This window comes from Sus scrofa, chromosome 2, assembly GCF_000003025.6.
Source record: "Sus scrofa isolate TJ Tabasco breed Duroc chromosome 2, Sscrofa11.1, whole genome shotgun sequence".
NCBI lineage: Eukaryota > Metazoa > Chordata > Mammalia > Artiodactyla > Suidae > Sus > Sus scrofa.
The window spans coordinates 59,439,041-59,455,011 of NC_010444.4; the positions used below are offsets into that span (position 1 = coordinate 59,439,041).

At 50.5% G+C, this 15,971-nt stretch overlaps 1 protein-coding gene across 4 annotated transcripts in view; it reads right to left on the minus strand.

Annotated features, from left to right (window-relative positions):
* PGPEP1 (pyroglutamyl-peptidase I) overlaps positions 9,070 to 15,971 on the minus strand; it is a 37,700-nt gene continuing 30,798 nt past the window's right edge. For all 4 annotated transcript variants that reach the window (XM_021083524.1, XM_021083523.1, XM_021083522.1 and 1 more), the window contains one exon: positions 9,070 to 14,803. In XM_021083524.1, coding sequence (XP_020939183.1) covers positions 14,506 to 14,803 — 298 coding nt within the window. In that variant the 3' untranslated portion in view covers positions 9,070 to 14,505. The remainder of the gene's footprint in view (positions 14,804 to 15,971) is intronic.

Here is a 15,971-nt window from a genome sequence, read left to right on the forward strand (position 1 = left end):
CCTCTTCTGTCTGGATGTTCCTTTGCATCTGTATCCTGTCCTTTTATAATAAACAGGTAAACACTAAGTAAACCATGGTCCCGAGTTCTGTGAGTTGCTCTAACCAAAGAATTGACCTGAACAGGGGTCCTGGGAGCCTCTGGTTTACAGCTGATTGGTCGGAAGCACAGGTGACACCCGGTCTTGTGGTTGACATCTCCAGTGGGGGCAGTCTTGTGAGACTGAGCCATTAACCTGTGAGACCTGATGTTATCTCCAGGTAGAAAGCACCAAGTCGTGTTAAATGGTCAGACACCCAGGTGGTGTCACAGAAAATTGCTTGTTGTGGAGTTCCCGTCGTGGCGCAGTGGTTAACGAATCCAACTAGGAACCATGAGGTTGCGGGTTTGATCCCTGCCCTTGCTCAGTGGGTTAATGATCCGGCGTTGCCGTGAGCTGTGGTGTAGGTTGCAGACGCGGCTTGCGGCTCAGATCCTGAGTTGCTGTGGCTCTGGCGTAGGCCGGCAGCTACAGCTCTAATTAGACCCCTAGCCTAGGAACCTCCATATGCCGCGGGAGTGGCCCAAGAAATTGCAAAAAAGACAAAAAAAGAAAGAAAGAAAGAAAGAAAGAAAGAAAGAAAGAAAGAAAGAAAGAAAGAAAGAAAGAAAGAAAGAAAATTGCTTGTTGTGGGGAAAAAAACACAGAAGTGTCTTTCTGTGTCAGAAGTCTTGTGAGTATGGTAGTGATGTGAGAAACACACAGAGATTGAGGTTTTTCCTAAAACACAGATCAATATCCCTTAGGAATATAAATGCAAAATCCCTAAGCCCAATGCTAGCAAACTGACTCCAAAAGCATATTTAAAAAGCTGCACAACCTTGGGAGTTCCCACTGTGGGGCAGTGGAAACTAATCCGACTAGTAACCATGAGGTTTCAGGTTTCGATCCCTGGCCGTGCTCAGTGAGTTAAGGCTCAGGCGATGCCGTGAGCTGTGGTGTAGGTCGCAGACACGGCTTGGATCATGAGTTGCTGTGGCTGTGTCATAGGTAGGCACTGTTGATCCGATTAGACCCCTAGCCTGGGAATCTCCATAAGTCTCGGGTGTGGTCCTATAAAGACGAAAGACAAAGGACAAAAACAAAAACCAAAAACTTCAGAAGAATAGAAAGAAGTTCTTACACATGAAACAAACATTTATGAAAAACCCACAGTTAACATTATACCCAATGGTGAGAGGCTGAAAGCTTTCTCCATAAGATGAGGAACAAGACCTAAAAAGAAAAAAAAAGATCATTCACATTGTGGCTCAGCGGGTTAAGAACCCGACTAATATTCATGAGCATGTGGATTTGATCCCTGGCCTTGCTCAGTGGGTTAAGAATCTGGTGTTGCCACAAGCTGTTGTGTAGGTCACAGATTTGGCTCAGATTGAGTGTTGCCAGGACCGTGGCATAGGCAGCCCCTGTAGCTCCATTTCGACCCCTAGCCTGGGAACTTCCAAATGTCGCAGGTGTGGCCTTAAAAAGAAGAAGAAGAAGAAAAAAAGACAAGGAACAAAACAAGAATGTTTACCTTCCACCTGCTATTCAATATCATACTGGAAGTCATAACCAGAGCAATTAGATAAGAAAAATAAATAAAAGGCATCTAAATTGGAAAGGAAGAAGTAAGACTACCTCTATTTACAGATATGACCCTATGTATAGAAAACCCCAAAGAACTCACAAGCAAGCTAGAAAATATTTATATATCATATATCTCATAAGGGGTCCATATCCAAACTATATAAAGAAAAACAAAAGTACATACAACCCAATTAAAAAATGGGTGAAGGGGAGTTCCTGTTGTGGTTCAGTGGTAATGAATCTGACTAGTATCCATGAGGATGTGGGTTTGATCTCTTGCCTCACTCAGGGGGTTAAGGATCTGGTGTTGCCGTGAGCTGTGTTGTAGGTCGCAGATGCGGCTCGGATCTGGCCTTGCTGTGGCTGTGGCTTAGGCCACAGCTACAACTCTGATTTGACCCCTAGCCTGAGAACCTCCATAATGCCATGGGTGTGGCCCTAAAAAGGGCAAAGAATTGGTGTTGGTGGTGGTTTGTTTGAGTTTGTTTTGTTTTGTTTTTGTTTTTGTTTTTTTGCTTTTTAAGGCTATTTTTGTTTGTTTTTTCAAACATATAGAAGTTCCCAGGCTAGGGGTCCAATTGGAGCTTCAGCTGCCAGCCTACCCCTCAGCCACAGCAATGCCAGATCTGATTCCCACCTGCAAGCTACAACACAGCTCACAGAAACACTGGATCCTTAACCCACTGAGTAAGTCCAGGGATTGAACCTGTGTTTTCAAAGACACTAGTCATGTTCATTACCTCTGAGCCATCATGGGAACTCCTTTAGTTTGGGGTTTTTTTTGGCCGTACATATGGAAGCTCCTGGGACAGGGATCAAAGCCACACTATAGCAGAGACCCCGGCCACAGCAATGACAACATGGAATCCTTAACCTGCTAAGCCACCAGGGAACTCCAGAAAAATGAGCAAAGGATTTTTATATCCCAGGCCCTGCTTGTGAGCCTCTCTAGGGGTGAAGAGGAATCTCCGTGATTTTCATTCCCTGACAACTAGATCGAGTTTCTACTTATTGATTGTCCTGGGTTTATCTTCCCTGAGTTGCCTGTTCACACCTGTACTGCATTGAATAGTGTGTCCGAAAATTCATGTCCACCTAGAACCTCAAATTGTGACCTTGAAGGTCTTTGCAAATGTAATTACTTATGTTAAGATGAGGTCGTACTGGGGAGTTCCTGCTGTGGCACAGTGGATTAAGAATTGAAATTGAGGAGCTCCTGTTGTGGTGCAGCGGAAACGAATCCGACTAGGAACCATGAGATTGTGGGTTCCATTCCTGGCCTCACTCAGTGGGTTAAGGATCCGGCGTTGCCGTGAGCTGTGGTGTAGGTCACAGACTCGGCTTAGATCCTTCGTTGCTATGGCTGTGGTGTAGGCCAGCGGCTGTAGCTCTGATTAGACCCCTAGCCTGGGAACCTCCGTATGCTGCGGGTGCGGCCCTAAAAAGAATCCGACTTCAGTGGTTTGGGTTACTGCAGAGGCGAGAGTTTGATCCCTGGCCTGGTACAGTGGGTTGAAAGATCTGTTGTTGCTGCAACTTGGATTTAATCCCTGGCCATGGGTACAGGGATTAAACCTCCATATGACATGGGGGCAGCCAGAAAAAAAGATGAGGTCATACTGGAGTAGGGTGGGCCCTAAATCCAATGACTGATTTCCTTGTAAGAGGCCACACAAAGATAGAAGCCAAGGTTGGAGTGATGTAGCCATAATCGAAGGGACACTAAACAGTGCCAAAAGCCTCCAGAGGCCTGGGACCAATTCTCCTCCACAGCCTTCAGTTCTGCTGACAATTTGATTGGGACTTCTGGCCTCTAGAACTCTGAGAGAATAAATTTCTGCTGTTGTAGACACCCAGTTCATGTCATTGCTATGGCCAAAACAAAGTCGTCTGCCCATCTTTCTTTCTTCTTCTTCTTCCTTTTCTTTTTTTCTGGGGGGGGGGGTCTTTTTAGGGCTACATCTGTGGCATATGCAGGTTCTCAGGCTAGGGGTCCAATCGGAGCTGCAGCTGCCATCCTACACCACAGCCACAGCAACACGGGATCTGAAGCGCACCTGCGACCTACACCACAGCTCACAGCAACGCCGGATCCCCAACCCATTGAGTTTGGCCAGGGATCGAACCACATCCTCATGGATACTAGTTGGATTCATTTCTGCTGTGCCGCAACAGGAACTCCATTTGCCCATATTTCTTTTTTTTCTTTTTTTTTTTTTTTTAGGGCTGCACCCACTGCTTGTGGAAGTTCCCAGGCAAGGGGTGGAATCAGAACTGTAGCTACCGGCCTACACCACAGCCACAGCAACAAGGGATCCGAGCAGTGTCTGCGACTTACACCACAGCTCACGGCAACATCGGATCCTCAACCCACTGAGTGAGGCCAGGAATCAAACCCGCATCCTCATGGCTCCTAGTTGGGTTTGTTAACTACTGAGCCATGAAGGGAACTCCCATTTGCCCATATTTCTGTCTGGTGTTTTTTTCTTCCTTCTAACTTTGGTGGTGTGGGTGTGGGGGTGTCACTTTCCTAAGTCGTGGAGGCTGTTCCTTATCAGTGAAATGCATCACACACACATCTTCTCTCAGTCCCCAGGTTATCTTTTCAAATTCTTTATGGAATTTTGCATGTGTGTGTGGCTGAAAGCTTGAGATTCTGATTGATTCCAATAGACTGTTCCCAAAGGATTCATGTTCTCCTAGCCAAGGGCAGGTTTTCATTCATCAGGCAGTTAGGTCAGGGGCATGGCACCCCTCCCTGATGCTTCTGGGTTGAGGCCTCTGCCAACACCCCCCCAAATCAGCACTGAGGGGTGGGGGAAGGAAGGGGACATCTGACTGTGAGTCATCAGGGCCTGGGCCACAGGGGGAGAGGGACGGAAGTGGTCAGCTCAGGCCCTGGGGCCGGCTGTGTGGGTTCCTGGCTGCAGGGGGTCACCAGGATAGCCCAGCCAGGCAGGAAATGGGTCAGCTGAGACATCAGGCTTGGGGCCCCACGTGCTTGCTCTGAAGCCCGGAACCCTGAGCCCCCACCCCCACCCCTCCTCCGCCCCCCCACACCCTGCTCCAGCGCCCTGGGTTGCATGCCTGCTCTTGCTAACAGTTTCACTGACCACAGTGTGCATTTATGTAACACCTGCTGCGCCCTAGGCTCTGGCTGCGTGTGGACTCGTGGTCCTGCCCAGGAGGTGGGGGTGGGGGGGTGTGATGTCAGCTCTCTGTTACAGGGGGAAACCGAGACCTGGAACAGGCAGCCCTGTGCAGGGCTCTCACAGCATGGGGTCCCAGCCACCCAGCATCCCAAAGCCTCCTTTCTGGTTGGTTGGGGCTCTCTCTGCCTCTCCATGTCCTCACCCTAAACACAGCAGCTTGGAAGAGAAAGTGGCTGGAAGTTACCGCATTTTCTCTTTGCCTCCCTCAGTCCCCAAACCCTCTCTTCCTCATCCTCTCTGCATTTCTGTTTTTCAGTTTCTTACCCTCTCCTCCCATGAGCACAACGCAGTGTGTACGTGTTGGGGGGGGCCGCCTGAACCCGCCCCTCCTTTCTTCTGGGGGACCAGGACATGCCTGGGCAGGTCTGGGCAGTGCCCAGAGGCAAGCTGCCAGGGCAGGAAGGAGCAGTTAGGAAAGTTGAAGAAGGTGTGGGATTTCCGGTGCAGTACTTTGCCCTTCTTACCACTACCCAGTTCTGTTACATACAAACTGTCCCAAAATGACCTCAACATCTTCCCCAAAACTTGGGGTTTTGAGGGATGCCTAGGAACTCTCTAGGTGTTAATGGGAGACGAGAGACTTCCAGGTAGAAAAGGAAACTTGAGATCAGCAGACACAAGGGAACAGGGGTTCAGATGTTCAGCAAAGGAGTCTGGTTTTCTCCTGGGGGCCAAGGGGAACCGCCGAGGGTGTGAAAGGTGGGAAGGGGCTCAGGCAGATTCTTGGAACAGGATGGACTAGAAGGGCAAGAATGGTATCTGAGACCTTCACCTTTCTTTTTTTTTTAATTTTTAAAAATTTTTAATTTTTTGTCTTTACGGGGCACACCTGCAGCATATGGAGGTTCCCAGGCTAGGGGTCTAATCAGAGCTGTAGCCACCAGCCTACACCACAGCCACAGCTACGCCAGATCCGAGCCACGTCTGTGACCTACACCACAGCTCACAGCAACGCTGGATCCCTGACCCACTGAGCAAGGCCGGGGATCGAACCCGCAACCTCATGGTTCCCAGTCAGATTCATTTCCACTGCGCCTCGGAGTTCCCATTGTGGCTCAGTGGGTTAAGAACACAACTAGTATCCATGAGGACACAGGCTCAATCCCTGGCCTCAGTCAGTGGGTTAAGGATCTGGCACTCTTGTGAGCTGAGGTGTAGGTTGCAGATGCAGCTCAGATCCCGAGGTGCTATAGCTGTGGCGTAGGCCTGCATATACTTACAGCTCCAATTTGAACCCTAGCCTGGGAACCTCCATATGCCACAGGTATAGCCCTAAAAAAAAAAAAAAAAAAAAACAGAAAACATTTCCACTGCGCCTTGGTGGGAACGCCATGGTGTCTGAGAGCTTCACCTTTAAGACTGAGAATGTCCAGGCAAGATCTGAGGGAAACTGTTAAGTGGGGTCAGTTTTTATCCTGGAATGAGCCTCCCCGAATATGCCTTGGACCCTTCAGCTGCCTGGGTGTCCCCCATCACAGCTGGGACCCCTGTACTCTACTCCCAACCTAGGAGTGGTGAGATCCCTGGTGTGTTCCCAGCCCAAAGCCTAGGGCACAGTAGATAATTCTTCAGTGCCTGGTCCAGCCACAAGGAGACTGGGCTCTCATGGCAGGGAATAGGCAAGGTGCTGGCCTCAGTTCGAGGAGGAGCCCAGCCTTCTGGGGCGTCTTCCCCTTCCCCAGAGGCTCCTGCGCCTCTCTGCGCCCCCTGTTGGCCTCATAATGGAACATCCAGCACTGACCCCTCTCCTCTAGTTTACAGCATGCCTATGACTGCATGCCATGTGTCTCTGTGCAAGAGACACCCGGGACCCCAGAAAGACCGGCCTATCCTCCTCGGCTCCACAGAACTGGTCAGTTGCCACCCACAGTATGTTGGTGCAGGGTGGGGGAGAATTAGGTAGCTATGGGAGGCAGAAGAGGTGCCTGGACAGCTAGGAGGGCTTCTTGGAGGAGGAAGTAATAATAATAATTGTATTTATTATTACTTATTATAATTATGTACTACTATTAGAGCTGTAATACAAGAGTCTCACTGAATTCTCACACAAACTCCAGGAGCATGGGGCAAGGAGGCAAAAGGCAGTGGGCCTCAGGTAGTTCCCCACCTCTCCGCTTTGCATGGCTTTTGAAATAACCCTGGCCACTCACCAGGCCTTGAGGCCCTGCCCATCATCCTTGTTATCCCTCCCACACTCCTTCCACCCAGACTAACCACTCCCCTCCACACACAGCCTCACCTCTTGCCTGCAACTTGTAGGGTACGGTTAGGTCAGGGGGCTTCTCTTTGGGCAGAGTAGCCAAGGGGAGGCAGGGGTTCCCGTCGAACCAAGGAGGCAAGGGGAGGTTTCTAGGATGTGAGAACAGACTTCTCCATCTAAAAAAGACACACAGGGAGTTCCTGTTATGGCTCAGAGGAAATGAACCTGACTAGGAACCATGAGGTTGCGGGTTCAATCCCTGGCCTTGCTCAGTGGGTTAAGGATCCGGCGTTGCCGTGAGCTGTGGTGTAGGTCACAGACGCAGCTCGGATCCTGCATTGCTGTGGCTGTGGTGTAGGCTGGCAGCTGTAGCTCCAGTTAGACCCCGAGCTTGGGAACCTCCACATGCTGCAGGTGCAGTGCTAAAAAGCAAAAATAAATAAATAAATACAAAAGACACAGGGGGAGTTCCCGTCATGGCTCAGCAGAAAAGAATCTGACTAGAATGCATGAGGACGCATGTTGGATCCTGGCCTCGCTCAGTGGGTTAAGGATCCATTGCTGCTGTGAGTTGTGGTGTAGGTCACAGATGCAGCACAGATCCTGCATTGCTGTGGCTGTGGCGTAGGCCAGCAGCTACAGCTCTGATTTGACCCCTAGCCTGGGAACCTCCGTATGCCATGAGTGTAGCTCTAAAAAGACTAAATAAATAAATAAAATAAAACAAAAATAAAAAAGACACACAGGGAGTTCCCGTTGTGGCTCAGCAGGTTAAGAACCTGACTAGTATCCATGAGGATGCGGGTTTGATCTCTGGCCTCACTCAGTGGGCTAAGGATCCAGCTTTGCCACAAGCTGTGGCAAAAGTATAGATGGGGCTCAGATCTGGCGTTGCAGTGGTTGTGGCCTCTAGCCTGGGAACTTCCACATGCCACAGGTGTGGCCATAAAATAAATAAATAAATAAAATAAAAAGGACAGAGGAGTTCCCGTCATGGCACAGCAGAAATGAATCCGACTAGGAACCATGAGGTTGTGGGTTTGATCTCTGGCCTGGTTCAGTGGGTTAAGGATATTGCATTGCCGGGAGCTGTGGTGTAGTTGGCAGATACGGCTCGGATCTGGCATTGCTGTGGCTGTGATGTAGGCTGGCAGATGTAGCTCTGATTAGACCCCTAGCCTGGGAACCTCCGTATGCTGTGGGTGTGGCCCTAAAAAGACAAAAGACAAAAAAAAAAAAAAAAAAAAAAAAAAAAGGACAGAGCCCTTTCTAGTAACCATGGGAGCATCTACAGGGTACACTTGCTGCTGAGCCCCTCAGGACTGTGGAAAGTGCCAGCTTTAGGAGCAAAGCCACTCAGCCATGGACACTTCATCCAGGAGTGCAGAGACCCTTTGGGCTCAGGGACTTGGAGGGGGCACCCCTCCCCTAGGACTGTGTTCCCAAGACAAGGCATTTCCTTACTGCTGAAGACCTTCTTTGTTGAAAGTCGCTGACTCTGAAGTGTCCCCATTCCTGCTGAGGACAGACACAAGGGATGTCCAAATGCAGCTTCCAGTGTACAAGCTGCTCAGCTCCAGAGAAGCCAGCTTGGGTTCACATTCCTGTCCCTCCTCTCCTGGGACAAGAGGCTTCAACTGGCGAAGCCACAGTTTCCCCATTTGTAAAAGGTGGTAACAGCAGCCCCCCCACAGGGGTGTGTGTGTGTGTGTGTGTGTGTGTGTGTGTGTGTGTGAATTCTGCACACACGGGGGTCAACACAATCACCACTCAAATCTCAGCACCCACCTCTCTAGCTGTGTGATCACTGGCAAGTTACTCAACCTCTCTGTGCATCAGAACAGAGGCAGTGGGTTGCAGGAGGGAGAACGCTCAGTACAGAAATCCTCTCCTCATTATCCATCCAGCAGACCACAAACCGAGCACCAGGTCATACACCAAGGACAGAAATACTGGTGATTCGGAGTCCCCTCTGCCAGCTGAGGACCCCAGGCTGAGGATGACCCTGGTGAACGCCAGCTTCTCACAAAGACACGCAAGAAATTGCACATTTCAAGTGTTTTATTTGCTTCCTGGGGTGTCAAGTTTGGCGTTTCCCAGGGCCCAGCCCTCAGCAAAGTCTGGCAGACCCTTGCCTGGCCTGGGGTTCCAGACATTGGGGTTTCAGACAAGGCACTCACAGGAGTCTCCCTGGGGTGAGGGAGAAGCCACCCCAAGGCTGCAGGGGCTGGACTCTCCTTTGGGGACAGAACGCAGTCACCTTCAGCAGAAGGGTTTTTCCTAGAGAGACATTTAGGACGAGAGAGAAACCTGAGATATTAAGGGAGCCCTGGGGAGTTCCCGCTGTGGTACAGTGGGATTGGGGGCAGTGGCAGTGTGTTGGGGACACTGAGACACAGGTTCACTCCCTGTCTGGCCTGGCCCAGTGGGTTAAGGATTCTGTGCTGCCACAGCTGCGGCTTAGGTCACAACGGAGTCTCTGATCTAATCCCTGGCCTGGGAATTCCATGTGCTGCTGGGTGGCGAAAAGAAAAAAAAGGGAGCCCTGGAAACTTACCAAGTACCCTCCCCCCAAGAGGGGGCAGGCTGAAAACCAACTGTGCTTTGCAAGATCCAGGTGGGGCTTCCCGTGGCATCCAGCCAGGCCTTGGGCTTTCTTGGGGATTTCATCAAACAAAGTGTGCAGCATGCAAAAGCCTTGGAAGATCTTGGATGAGCCTGGCCCGGGCAGTGGGGAGCCAGAATCACCTCCCAGAGCCTGGAGGTGCTTCTTTCTTTCCTGACTTGTCCCCTTTCCCTGTCCCATATGTATGGCAGAGGCAGGCACTTCTGTAGCTCTCTGGACAGCAGAAGGGAAGGCTTGGAGGAGGAGAGGGAAGAGGAGAAATGGATTAAGTGGGGAAGCAGCCTGGGCTGGACTTGAGCCCCTGCAGGTCTGGAAGCCTGTGAGACTCAGCTTGTGACAACTGCCCCTGAACTGGAGGCCAGAATCTCTTAGCAGGTATGTCGAGTGTCTACCCAAGAACTAATTTTCAAGATGTGGATTTCTGGCAAATGCCCTCCTCCTTCAAAAGGCATTCTGCTCAGGGATCTGTCTGAGGGAGACCCCTGGTCTTTAATGCACTTCCTCACTGCAAAAATGGAGATGTTTTTCCTCCCAGTGGCAGCCCTGGTCCCTTTACGAGGCACTTCTTCCATGAGAAGGGAAATTTAATCAGGGATATAAAAACAAAGACCTTTTCCGCTCCCCAGGAGTCTGTGGAGGCGATGAGAATGGTGGCCACAAGGAGTGACCTGTCAATGAGTGGCCTGCTTCTGCCTGAACAACCACCATCAGTGCCCCACGCTGGCTGCAGGCTCGCGAGTGAGTGAGTGTTTTCAGTGGTCTCAGGGTGGAGGCTGGGGCCCCGGAGAAGAATGAGGCTTTGTCCCAGTATCCCTGAAGGGGACCTCTGGGTTCAGACACTCTAAGAGGCGGAGAGGTCAAAGGTCAACAGTCTAGACAGTGGCAGCAAAAAAGAGGCCAGTGTGGTGGGCGGATTTTTATGAGCAGCTTCCCTCCCCCCGCACCCCCACTCCAGTCACCCTTGGCGGGGGTGGAGGTGGGTGCACAGGCCGTCTTGCTTCCTGGCAAGAAACTTCTGAGATAACAAAAAGGCAGCTCAAGTATACTTTTGCAGTCATTCCCCCGAGCAGGCCCTTTCTGTTCTAGAAGTTTCCATGCCAGCAAAGAGCAGGGTAACTGAAAACTTTTTTTCTTCCTGAAACTATCTCAGTCTGACCTTTCCCCAAATACCTGGCACAGACTAGAAGCCATGATTGCCGCCCTCTCACCATCCCCCTGCTGCCCCATGGCCCCGTCTCTTTCTCAGTGGCCAGGGGACCTTGGCTGCTCCTTGAGTGGACAAGGTAAGCCAGGTAGCATCCAGCCCAGTCCACCAAGCGGAATACCTGCCTCTTCCCACCTTCTTTCTATTCACCCAATCTTATTTCTTTTTCAAACTATGTTCTAATACACAGACCACCGACCTTTTAGATGGGGAAGGGGAGGCCAAAGGAGCTGAGAAAAGTATAAAGTTATAAGGTGCATGGAGTTCCCATCATGGCACAGTGGAAACAAATCCGACTAGGAACCATGAGGTTGCAGGTTCGATCCTGGCCTCTGCTCAGTGGGTTAAGGATCCTGCGTTGCTGTGCTCTGGTGTAGGCTGGCAGCTGTAACTCCGATTGGACCCCTAGCCTGGGAACCTCCATATGCTGCGGGCGCGGCCCTAGAAAGCAAATGAAAAATAAAAAATAAAGTGTCTTTCAAAAAATAATAATAATAAGGTGCAGAGGCTCTGGCATCTTAAAGGCAATGCCATCATCCGAGCCCAGATCACTGCCCCACCCCATCCCCCATCTCAGCACCCTGCACGGGGAAGGGTTCACAGAGAGAGGCCCTCTTCCACTTTCCTATGAGTCCATTCCCAGCATCAAGTCTCACCTTTTCCCCACCAGCCTTCTCATCACATCCCCCAGCCCATCTTTCCACCATTAATACTCACTGCACCCACCCGTTCTAGCACAGCTCACCTCTATACTGTGGAACTGCACCCATTTCGCAGACCCATCCCTTTCCCTGTTCTTTGTCCCCCACCACAATCTGAGACTCTGAAATGACAAGGGATTAGCCCCCCGGCCTCTTCTCACACAAGGACGTTTTAGCCTGGGACTCAACAACACAGACAGATATGCCATGGAGTGAACAGATGAGTTTGCCCAAAAGGAAAAACTAAAAATAATTAAAACAAGAGCCCCCATTGTGGCGCAGCAGAAACAAATCCGATTAGGAACCATGTGGTTGTGGGTTCGATCCCTGGCCTCGCTCAGTGGGTTAAGGATCTGGTGTTGCCATGAGCTGTGGTGTATGTAGGTCGCAGATGTGGCTCGGATCTGGCATTGCTGTGGCTGTGGTGTAGGCTGGCAGCTGTAGCTCCAATTCAACCCCTAACCTGGGAACCTCCATATGCTGGGGTGTGGCCTTAAAAAAAGCAAATAAATAAATAAATAAATAAATAAAATAAAAATAATTAAAACAGGAAAATTAAAAAGCTGTCAGGGAGCAAGTGAAATGTTTAATGGCTATCTGGTTAAATAAAAACAAGCTACATGCTCTGCATTGTGGACAAGGACAGAATCCCAGCTTGACTCAATGAGGAAATCTAAAACCATTGCAGGACCACAGAAATGACACACACACACTTGACAATGATCGGACAATAAGTTATATCTCTAAGGTGCTAAATCACGTGGTGCTTTAAACAGAGAGCAGAATGGGGACAAAAGAAAGATGAAAATGCAGAATTGAGGATGGTGTGTCTAGGTTCTAGGGGGCCCCCCAGATAAGCTCAAACCTGGCTCACTTCCAGTCCTCCCTCTGCTCTCCACGTCTCCAAGGCCAAGATCCACTTCCTCCTCAGAGCCCCACAGGTCAGAACCTTTAGGGAACAGAGCTAGACAGAGCTTGATGTCATTCTGGATAAAACCTCCAGGGGACTCCCTGACCCTGAGCCTCCCACATTCAAAAGAGCCACCACTTCTGCTCACTGATGCCAGCTGAGTAAGTGCAGGTACAATGCCATCTCCCACTCCAGATTTCTTGGGGTTGGCACACTTGGCCTGGGGATGTGGCGGGGGGAGAGGGGGTGGCGTGTTTCTGGAGGGAGGGCTGGCATGGACAGGGGAGTGCGGTCCCCACCATTTCACCTTGCCAACCACACTCCATACCCACTGCCACATGCTGACCCCATGTCACCCACCTGTGCCCACTTTTCCCCTTCAGAGTAAGCATGTCACTCAGAAACACATTCATCTGGTTTCCAAGCAATACAGCAGCTCAGCAGAGACGGAGACCACCCTGAGCACTGGAACAGGAGGGAAACAGGGTGAAGCTTTAAGAAAACGAAACAAAACAGCTGTTTTCAAAAGAACTGCAAACTGGGAAACACCAACAAGACCTGACACAGCCTTGGACTCCAACACACTTCCTACTTAGGAGAGTGATACAACTGCGTGTGCTCCGAAAAATAGAAGAATACTTCCAAAATGGGCATTCTCCTCATGGTTGCCACACCCTCTCTGCCGGTGTCAAGGTCCAGCTGAATTCAGTTGCCTCCTGGGAGACCTTATTCCTGACTGGTAAGTGCAAAGTCACCAGGGAATGAGATAAAAATTTACTGAGTCCTAGGTGCATCCAAAACCCATCTACACAGAAGCCTGCTGGCTGCCCTGCTGCCCTCCTGCTCAAACACGCCAGCACACATGGAGCTCAGCCCCCAGACTCCATTTTGCACCCCCCTCCCCTTGAAGGAAAACAAGAAGCTGGTCCCCAGCACCAAGACGGAAAATCCAGGTCAGATGTGGGGTAGGCCTTCAGCTGCTACACGTTTACATGTTAAAACCAAAAACAAGGGGAGTTCCCGTCGTGGCGCAGTGGTTAACGAATCCGACTAGGAACCGTGGGGTTGCGGGTTCGATCCCTGCCCCTGCTCAGTGGGTTAATGATCCGGCGTTGCCGTGAGCTGTGGTGTAGGTCACAGAAGCAGCTCGGATCCCGCGTTGCTGTGGCTCTGGCGTAGGCCGGTGGCTACAGCTCCGATTGGACCCCTAGCCTGGGAACCTCCCATATGCCGGGGGAGCAGCCCAAGAAATGGCAAAAAGACAAAAACAAAAAACAAGTCATGTGCCCATTGACCTGACAGTCTGCTTTCCACTGGCGTCTCAGCTCTGGAAGCCCCAGGGGTAGAGCTGGCTTGTTGAAAAGATCAGCCAATGCTTTCGGTCTCCTGGGGAGGCAGCCACCCCGCCTCCCCATGGTCTGGCCATGGACCCTGCCCACTCCCACTATGGCAAGGGTACCTCGATGTCAGCCCCCACCCAGAGATGCAGGTCCAGGGTTGGGACAGGAGGCAGAAGGGGCCACACCCCATTAAAAAGAAAAGACACTTCTGTGTTTGGCTAAAGCCTGCGTTTTAACCAAAGGTAATATAAATTACTCTGTGCCCAAACTAGCACTATTGTTTTGAAAAAGAGAATAAGAAAGAAGCGCAAACCCATACCATATCCGAAGGCAGCCCTTGCTGGGGCTGTCGAGGCTGTTGGGACATGGAACAAGGCAAACTCTTTATGAGGCTTTTAAATTTGGGAAAAACCAGTCACAGACAGAGGGAACTCAGGAATCCCTCTGCCACAGACTTAGAAAAGCAGGTGGCCCCAGCCATGGGATCGAAGAGTGGAGATCCGGCCACCTGATTAGGGTTCTCTGCATGATTCAGGGCCTCCTAGAGGCTTCCTGGCTGCCACAGCTGTATCCCCAGATGCAAAGAGAAACAGAAAAAAAAAAAAAAAAAAAAAAAAAATCTTCAGCTGCCCCCTTCAGATCAACCAGGGCTTTTGCAGAGAAAAAGGGAGAGGAGGTGTGTGAGTTGGCATATTTGATCCAAATCAGATCCGCAGCTGATGAACTTGTCCTTCCTGGTCAGGCCCCGGAGGGTGGACGTCTCTCTCAGAGTCCCGGGCGGGATGAGGTCTCGGGAGGCCTGAGTGGCACTCAGTGTTTTGGCAACAGTTGATTTTGCCTTCTGACTGCTCCAGGACGTCCAGCATCTCCTCGATGATGGCCCGGAGTGCCCTGCCCAGCTGGTCTGCATTGTACGGCTTGCCCAGAGGGGGCACGTGAACAAAGGCTGAGCGGCCGTGACTCTGGTACAGAGAGGTATAGTAGGTGAAGTCGCAGAGGTACCTAAGCCACGGGATGTGGGGGATGGGAGGGAAACCAAAATGGGATCAGAGGGTGCACGCTCCATCCAAATCCATCTAAGACCCCGCCTCACCCACGGCAACCTCACTAGCTATCCACAAGATGGAATACTGCTTCTCCACTCCCCAGCCGGCAAAAATTTAAAAAATAAAGGGAGTTCCCATCGTGGCTCAGCAGAAAGGAATCTGACTAGTATCCATGAGGACGCAGGTTCAATCCCTGGCCTTGGTCAGTGGGTTAGGGATCTGGCGTTGCTGTGGCTGTGGTGTAGGCCAGCGGCTACAGCCCTGATTCAATGCCTAGCTGGGAACTTCCACATGCCGTGGGTGTGGCCCTAAAAAGCAAGGAAAAAAAATTTAAGTTAAACAAATAAAACAGTAAGTCCAAATATATGTGAGGAAGGAGGCAGTGAGAGATGCTGCTGGCTGGTATTCAAATCGCCCCAGGGGAGGACACTCTGGCAGGCTAATAAAATTACAAATGCACAGACTTCATGACCTGATGTTTCAAGTTTTTAGAATCTATCTCAGGAGCCATTGGCACAAGGGCACAAGAAAGATGCACAAGGTATCTGCTGTGGCATGATGTATACAAGCAGAAAAACAGGAAGCGACCAGCTAGGGTCTGAGTGTTAATGTTCCCTCCAATTCCCCTCCCACCCTGTGAGGTTACAGCCAGAAGCTAGCAACCTATAGGAAGGCCTTCATCAGCACGCTACCATTCTGGCACCTTGATCTTGAACTTCCCTGCCTCCAGAACTGTGAGCAACAACTTTCTATTGTTTATAAGCTGCCCAGGCTGAGGGATTTTTTGTTATAACAGCCGAGCAGACTAAGACACTGCCCAAATACCCAGTGACAGAGGAGTGGCTTAACAAACTCTGGTTCATCTACACAGTGGAATATTATGCAGCTGTTCACAAGGCAAGTGATAGACCCACGGGAAGACAGAACCTCACCACGACTCATGTCACATGCCCACAGGGGAAGCTGAGGAAGGGAACTCTCATGAAAATGCACACCATTTAACCGCACCCACATGAAAGCAAAAGTGCAACAGGACAAAATCTGAAAGCGGCATGCCAAGTGTCCTATATATGTGTGGAAACATATGTGTGAGTGAGTAGTTAAGGCTACAATTTAAGTCTCTG